The sequence below is a fragment of the Pinus tabuliformis genome, chromosome 2_2 (assembly GCF_031772625.1).
Source record: "Pinus tabuliformis cultivar Carrire ecotype Pingquan chromosome 2_2, CPIR1, whole genome shotgun sequence".
Classification (NCBI taxonomy): domain Eukaryota; kingdom Viridiplantae; phylum Streptophyta; class Pinopsida; order Pinales; family Pinaceae; genus Pinus; species Pinus tabuliformis.
The window spans coordinates 575,242,276-575,250,270 of record NC_142300.1 but is presented as its reverse complement, the minus strand read 5'-3'; the positions used below and the strand labels follow the sequence as shown (position 1 = coordinate 575,250,270).

Below are 7,995 nucleotides of genomic sequence, written 5' to 3'. Positions count from 1 at the left end.
GAACTACAGAACTTAAGTACCTAAAATTAGAAGATAGTTAGCGGAAATGACACAATTATCACTATTTTTTAGAAGCTTTGTATGCTGGGAAAACAGACAGTAAACAAGATCCATGACATATGTATTTTTATATTTTTATATTAATATAAAAATAATTTTTTCTCATAAAAAATAATAAATTAACTTTTAATATCAAAATAAGAATTCAGACTTGAAAACCTTTAGTTTCATCCTTACTATTATATTAGAAATATATACGCATTATTAAATCTAAATATTTCATAATTTTTTTCAAAAATAAATATTCCACATGACCTATTTTTAAATAAACTAAATTTGATTTTATCCTTTTTTATATTTTTAATATAAATGGTAAAAAAAGAAATTCCACATTATTAAAGCCTAAATCATCCGTAATATTTTATATTTTAAAAATACTATTCTAAACTACCCTAAACAAAACATATTTATATACCAAAAAAACAAGACAGCAGTAAAGTTGAAAATAAATATCATAATCTTTGTAAAGTATTAGTTTATAAGAGCCAGCTATATTCTTTACAACATCCATACAGGGCAACTTTTTATTTAACTTACGTGTTTAACTAATTTAACTTATCAACGGATTTAGTTTCGTAAATATTTACATGGTTACAAACGGTTACGAATGTAATGAATTATAATTTTAAACAGCTATAAAATTGGTATGCAACGTGTTGAATATATTAAAGTAATGAATCATTTATATCACATAGTGAATCATTTACACATTATTTGGAAAAAAAATTAGTGGGGAAGAGCATCTCTGTTGAAGAAGCAATATTTATATATATATTCGCTGAAGCTGCGAAGCGAAATTTGAAATGGGCCACCAGATCCATCACATCATATATATAAGCTATTGTGCAGCGTCACAATAAAAAATTATTTTGGGAATCTATACACTCCAAAAAATGGTTGTATTTTTGGAGGTATGATCCAATCTCTAGTTTTTTTACATAACATTATTATGCCTACAAACACCCCAAATCCAATCCCTGTGCCCAACCCCACTGCAATCAATGATACATGTTTATTGACACGACTGAACCATGTCTCACTAACACCTTTCATTGTGCTTTTTTGAGGTTGTTTTTCTTTTTCCTTGCATGCTGGTAAAGGAAAACCACATAAACACTCGTTACTTTGAAATGAAGTAGAATTGAAAGTGTCAAATTGTGTTCCTTTCGGGATCCTCCCACAAAGTTTGTTGGATGAAATATCCAAAGATGCAAGCATAGTTAAATTAGAGAGCTCTTGAGGGATCTTGCCACTCAAATCATTATTGGCCAAGTCCAATTGTTCCAAAGTAGATATTTCACCAAGAGATGCAGGTATTTTCCCTTCTAGCCGGTTCCTTGATAAATTTAACAACCGTAGGCTACTGAGATTTCCTATGCTTGGAGGTATTTCTCCCACAAGATTATTGTTGGACAAGTCCAATATTGTGTTTGTGGACAACACATATGTTAGAGTGTACTCAAATCCCTTGATGACGACATCTAGATCCCAATAGAGTGTATTACCACTGAGTTTGGAAGAGCTGACAATTTTGAATCCTTGGAGCCTTTGAAGATTGGATGGTATCCTTCCACTAATTCTGTTGTTGGATAAATCCAACACTTGCAATTGGGTCAGACTTGTGATGTTTGAAGGAATATCCCCATGAAGTTTATTATAACTGACACTTAAAACTCTCAAGTCATGAAAGGATGCAAGGTACCCAGGTAGTTGACCTGTGAATTCATTTCTACTTAAATCTAGTAGTTGAAGTTTGGTGCATTGAGCCAAAGAATTAGGGAGAGTTTGAAAGAAGTTATTAGAATGAACTAAAAGAACCTCCAAAGAAACAGGAAATCTTATGTCTAGATTTCCACTCAGTTTGTTCTCAGCCAACAATAAATCCTTCAAAGACTTGCAGTTGCCTAGAGATGTAGGAATCCTTCCATTCAACTTGTTTCTGGATAAGTCTAACATTCTAGTCCCACACATTGGCCAATATGATGTGGGATTGGTCCATCAAGATTGTTTTCAAACATAAATAATTGTTGAAGTGAAACCAAAGCACTAATACTTTCAGGAATGTTGCCAGAAATATTATTTGAATATAAATGAAAGATTCTAAGAGAGTGAAGATTTCCTATACTAGTTGGAATTGTATTTGTAAAATTGTTTCTATCTAAATAAAGCACTTCAAGCTTCGTCAAATTGGCAATTCCTTCGGGTATTTTTCCACTCAACTTGTTTGTGCCAAGAGTAAGGTAGGTCAACTCACTCAATTGTGTAATGGCTTTAGGTATACCACCAGTCAAGCTATTGGCACCAAGACCGAGGTAAGTAATCTTTGTCAAATTACCAATGGATTCAGGAATTGGCCCAATAAAATTGTTATAATTAATAGACAATTCTTGGAGAGAGGTGCAGTTGCTCAAAGAGGGAGGGATGTGACCGGTGAGTGAGTTGTCAGCCAAGTAAAGATATGATAGACTTTTCAACAAACCCAAAGCGGGAGGGATGTGACCCCTGAGATTGTTGCTTGAAAGAGACAACTGTCGGAGAGAAGTGCAGTTGCCGAGAGAAGTTGGAATACTTCCACTGAGTGAGTTGCCATCCAAGCAAAGATATGATAGACTTTTCATGAAACCCAAAAAGAAAGGGATTGGACCCGTGAGATTGTTGTCAAGGAGAGACAACCCTCGGAGAGAAGTGCAGTTGCCAAGAGAAGTTGGAATACTTCCACTGAGGCTATTACGGACCAAGCGAACATGTTCCAACCTGAGTAGGTGACCGAATTCTGTTGGTATAGTCCCTGTCAAGCTGTTTGCTGAAAGTCGGATCCATTGAAGCCGTGTACAATTACACAGTGCCTTTGGAATAGAACCGTGGAGCAAATTAAAGCTGAGGTCCAGCAATCCCAGCGCCTTTAGCTGCCCAAACTCCGGTGGAACTATTCCTGTCAAATTATTCTGGGAAAGATTCAGAATTCTTAATAAAGAGAGATTGCCGAGAGAGGGTGATATCCTACCTTGCAATCCTAATCCAGGCAGTATTATGGCCGTTACTCGTTTTGTGCGCCTTCGGCAGAAAATGCCATTCCAGGAGCACACGTTATGGGAGTTTTCTGCCGTCCAGTTGAGCAGCGATGCATCCGGATCCGATGTGAGCGCCTTTCTGAAAGACAAAAGAGCCTCTAAGTCCCTTTGATCGCCAGTATCCATGGATGAAGATCTGAATTCAGACTGCTCCAGATTGCCTTCGTCTTCCTTTAAAACAAAATCATGGGGCGGAAAAGAAGCACTTCCACCCATATACGGCTGATCATGGAATAAACCATGTTGCCTGTGAATATGTGAGGAATAAGTAAGAGTCGCTGCAGGGACAGTAGTTAATGCGAGGCTCACAAAGCACATAAGCATCGTCATCGCCATAGTACCTTTCTCCATTTCTCTCTTTCCCAATCCTAACGACTTGAATGGGTTGCCTGTGAGTTACCTTGTGTGCCAGTGCAATCACACATATAAATATTGCAGTTCTCACATCGAGCCGTTGAAGGTGTCAGATGAGTTGAAAAATCTAAATGCAAAGTATGGACTGGTCCCAGGTGTAACGCAACTTGCGGAAAGTGACGGAAAGCTAAAGCGCAAACACTCTTTCTTTGTTTTTTAAATGCCGTCGAACATACGAAACCGAACTTTCCTCGTTGTAACTGCTGCAAGACACGTTTCGCAGCTAACAATTGTCATCCATTAAATCCTCGGCGGCGTTAGGGCTCTTCAAAGAAATTTCCGCACCATTAGAAAATAGAGATGAAAATATGCCGTCATAAGCACTCCAGGAAATTTCCACACCATGAGCATGGAGATGAAAATATGCTGTCATAAGCACTCTAGGAAATTTCCACACCATGAGCATACAAATGAAAATATGTCGTGTACTAATTGTTTATTGCGTTAATAGATTATCGAAAGAAAATTGTGGGAATATATCTTCTTACATGGAAGTTATTTGGAAAGTATACGGAATGTGACATATTTCAAAGGGAAATGGTATAAATTTAAGCTTTTAATTATTTAGGAAATAAAGGTGGAGAAGTTATCAAAGAAAAGAGTGGATCATTTATTTTATAGAATATTATTGAAAATTTAATGGGGAAGGTATATCAAATGACATGTATATGGGAAGAAAGTGGTGTAAATTCATGATTTCTATTTGAAAATTTGTTGGTATTAATATTGATTGGGACATAAAGGTGAAAAAGTTGTTTTAAATTGAATTTGGTGCATTGGTCACATGGTATTATTGAAGAAAAATGTGAAAACTTATTTGTTACATCATATTTAGTGGGGAAGTCATATTAGAAAATTTGTTGGTATTAATATTGATTGGGACATAAAGGTGAAGTTGTTTTAAATTGAATTTGGTGCATTGGTCACATGGTATTATTGAAAAAAAATGTGAAAACTTATTTGTTACATCATATTTAGTGGGGAAGTCATATTAAATTAGAGATATTTGTGAACAAAGTTGTGCAAACTCATTATTTTATGTGGAAATTGGTTGGCACTCATATTGACTAGGACACAAAAGTGAACAAGTTATAGGAACTAATTGTTTTTAGTTTGAATTTAGTTGGTGGGTTAATTTTTTGAGACATATTATCAAAGAAAGGTGTTGAAACTTATTTTATATGATATTTAGCAAACACGTTGTATTGAATGAGATATTGGTAAAAAAAGTTGTTGAAACTTATTCTATATGAAATTTAGCAATAAAAAAATTGTTGAAACTTAATTTATATGAAATCTAGCAAGCACGTTGTATTGAATGAGATATTGGTTAAGAAAGTTGTGCAAATTTACTAATTCTATTTAGAAGTTGGCTTGTATGGGAAAAATGAAATAAGAAATGAAGGTGAAGAAATTGAAAACCAATTCATTTGAATTTGAATTTTATTGATAGGTTGATTAAATTCTTTTAAGGAAATATTTATATTTAATGATTCATAGTGGAAATCAAAATAGATCTCAAAAATGAATAGAACTAAGAAGTTATGTATTATAAATATTAATATAAATAATTATAAAACAAAATAAAACATAAAACATAAAAAATAGGTAGTATAATAATAAAACCAAATGTGCTCTATAGCTTCCAAAAGGTCAAAAGTCTTGGTCCAAACAAACTTCCTATTGAGTTTTATATCAAATGTTGGGACTTCATAAGTGATGATCTTCTCTTTGTTATCGAGTAATCTCGCTCTTCATGCTAGACATTGGGACCTTTCAACTCTACTTTCCCTGCTCTTATCCCTCATTCTGATAACCATGTTTCTTTTGATCAATCGAGGTCTATTTCCCTCTACAACTCAATTTAAAATATCATCACAAAAATCATTGTGTTTCACCTAAAGCTCATCCTCTCCCACCATATCTCCTTTGAGCAATTTGGTTTTCTTTCAAATAGGCATATACATGAGGCCATTGGTATGGCTCAGGAGGTTCTTCACTCCATCCATACCTTTAGACAAAAATCCCTTGTTCTCAAAGTTGACCTCTCAAAGGCTTTCAATAGGGTCAATTGGCTATATATCCACCTCCTCTTACTTCACTTGAGTTTTTCCTTCTCCTTTGTGACTTGGGTTCTAAACTCTATCTCTTCCCCCTCCTTTGTAGTTCTAATCAATGGGGTTGCCTCCCCTTTTTAAATGTTGAGTGAGGTCTTCACCAAGGATGTCCCCTCTCACCCCTTCCTTTTCTCCTTATTGTGAAGGGGCTGAAAAGGATGATCCCATATGTTGTTCACTCTAGTAGCTTCAAAATAATCACCCTATCTCAAAACTGCTTTCTGACGCATCTACTTTTTGTTGACAACATCCTCATCTTATGAAATGGGGATCTTTTTCATACAAACCACCTTCAATCCCTCCTAGAGTTGCTCATCCAGGACACAAACATGAAAATAAATAGATAAAAGTCCTCTTTATATTACTGGGAAATCCCAGAAAATGATATGTCTTCAATTTAAAATATTCGCTCTGTTCCCATAAAGAACATCAAACATGTGTCAAATATCTGGGCTTCATTCTTAAACCATGCAATGATCATGTTCGTGATTAGTGATGGACTTTAGAGAAAATTAAAAATAAAAATAAAATTTGGAGTAATTGTTGGCTATCTCAGGTTGGTTGTCTAGTTCTTTCCAAATTTGTCATTGAAGCAATTCCTGCTTTTGGGCCTCCCTAGCATGGACAGATGAGGGGATATGAAGAAAGATATAACAATTTTCTACCATATTCCTTTGGTATAGATTGTAGGAAAAGTTTACCTTTGCACTCACAACCTGGAACTCCATCTCCCTTCAAAATCTTTTGGTGGTTGGGGAATAAAATAGCTTCCTAAATTTGTCCAATCTCTGGTAGCCAAAGGGGTCTGTTGTCTCTCTCAGGGAAATGGCTTGTGGGTGAATACATTGGCTCAAAAATATGTTCAGCCCTTATCCATAATGGATTGCATTCGCGCTCCCATAAAATCTTAGAATGCCTCCACAACCTGGAAGGCAATACCCAAGGTATTTGTCATAAGTGTAAACCATCTCTGTTGGAAAGTGTTATGAAACCAACTCACAAAAAGATAGAAAAGATAGATCAATGCCTTAGAATTCAGCCTCTTCGAGGGGGAAACCTCCTTTACATTACACAAATGATTAATTCTTGGATGATACAAATGACAATACCTCCTTTCTATATATAGGAGTCTAAAGGGTCATAATATAATCAAACTCGACATAACAATAATAATGTAAGGGCACAATAATAACAATAGTGGGCTTCTATGGGGCACAATAATGACAATATGGGGACTACATGGGCACAACAATATAATAAGGGGGTTGTACTAATAACAATAATGGGTTACACTAGTAGTATAGGGACCTAACATGCTCCTCTCCTTCAAAAAGTGTTGTCCTCAATGCTTGAGTAGTTCTTGATGCTTCTGTATAAAATTCTTGTCCTCCCATGTGGAATATTCAGTGGGTAAGTTCTTCCACTTAATGAGATACTCTGAAATTGATCGATTTCGTAGCTGTTAGGTTCTTGTTTCTATGACTGCTCCAGTCTCCAATATGATTTTTCCTTCCTCATCAAGTTTTGGCAATATTGTTTGAACTAGTATCTTCTGCAACTTCTAAATGAGTGGCCACACTTCTTTGTCCTTCTTCCATTCATCCCTTGCTTCGTTTATCCAATCTGGTTGGATAATAGAAATAACACAAAACAATGCTTCCACATCCTCATCCTTTCTTGAGAGTGCATCTACAACAACATTTTGCTTCCCTTTTTTGTATATGATTTCAAAGTCATAACCCAACATATTTATGACCCATTTTTCTGTTCTTCTAAAGATAATCTTTGTTCTAAAATTATTTAAGAATATCATGATCCATTTTTACCTTGAAGTGTCTTCCCATTAGGTAAGGTCGCCATTTCTTAAGTGCATGTAGTATTGCCAACATTTCCTTCTCATAATTAGCTTGCTTGAGATATAGTCGTAAAAATATCCAATCACCCACATCAAAACTTCTTTCACTGCGATGTTGATCTGCCTGTTGTTTCATTCGATTCTATACCAAGGTGGCGTTATCCTTTAAATGTTGGAGAACTTGTTGTTGATGCTCGATGTGATCTTTCACTGCTTGAATATTTTTCTTCTTGATGTTTCCTTCTATCTTGAGAGTTTGAGGGGTCGCAATTTCTTCCAATGCATTACAAGATATGGTTGGATTCGTTTCTTGATGCTCGATGTGATCTTTCACTTCTTGAACATTTTTCTTCTTGATATGTCCTTCTATATTGATATTTTTAGGAGTGGTAATTCCGTCCAATGCATTAAAAGATATTTTCGGATTCATTTCTTTGTTCTCGATGTGATATTTCACTTCTTGAACCTTTTCCTTCTT

At 35.2% G+C, this 7,995-nt stretch overlaps 1 protein-coding gene across 1 annotated transcript; it reads right to left on the bottom strand.

The window, feature by feature from the left end:
• Positions 1-899: 899 nt before the first annotated feature.
• LOC149193970 (uncharacterized) lies at positions 900-3,548 on the bottom strand. The gene is made up of 2 exons (XM_089407109.1): positions 2,015-3,548; positions 900-1,868 (listed from the first exon to the last, which is right to left on the bottom strand). The coding sequence occupies exons 1-2, from the start codon at positions 3,480-3,482 to the stop codon at positions 925-927; spliced, it is 2,412 nt and encodes an 803-aa protein (XP_089263235.1). The 5' UTR covers positions 3,483-3,548; the 3' UTR covers positions 900-924.
• Between the last annotated feature and the right edge of the window lie 4,447 nt (positions 3,549-7,995).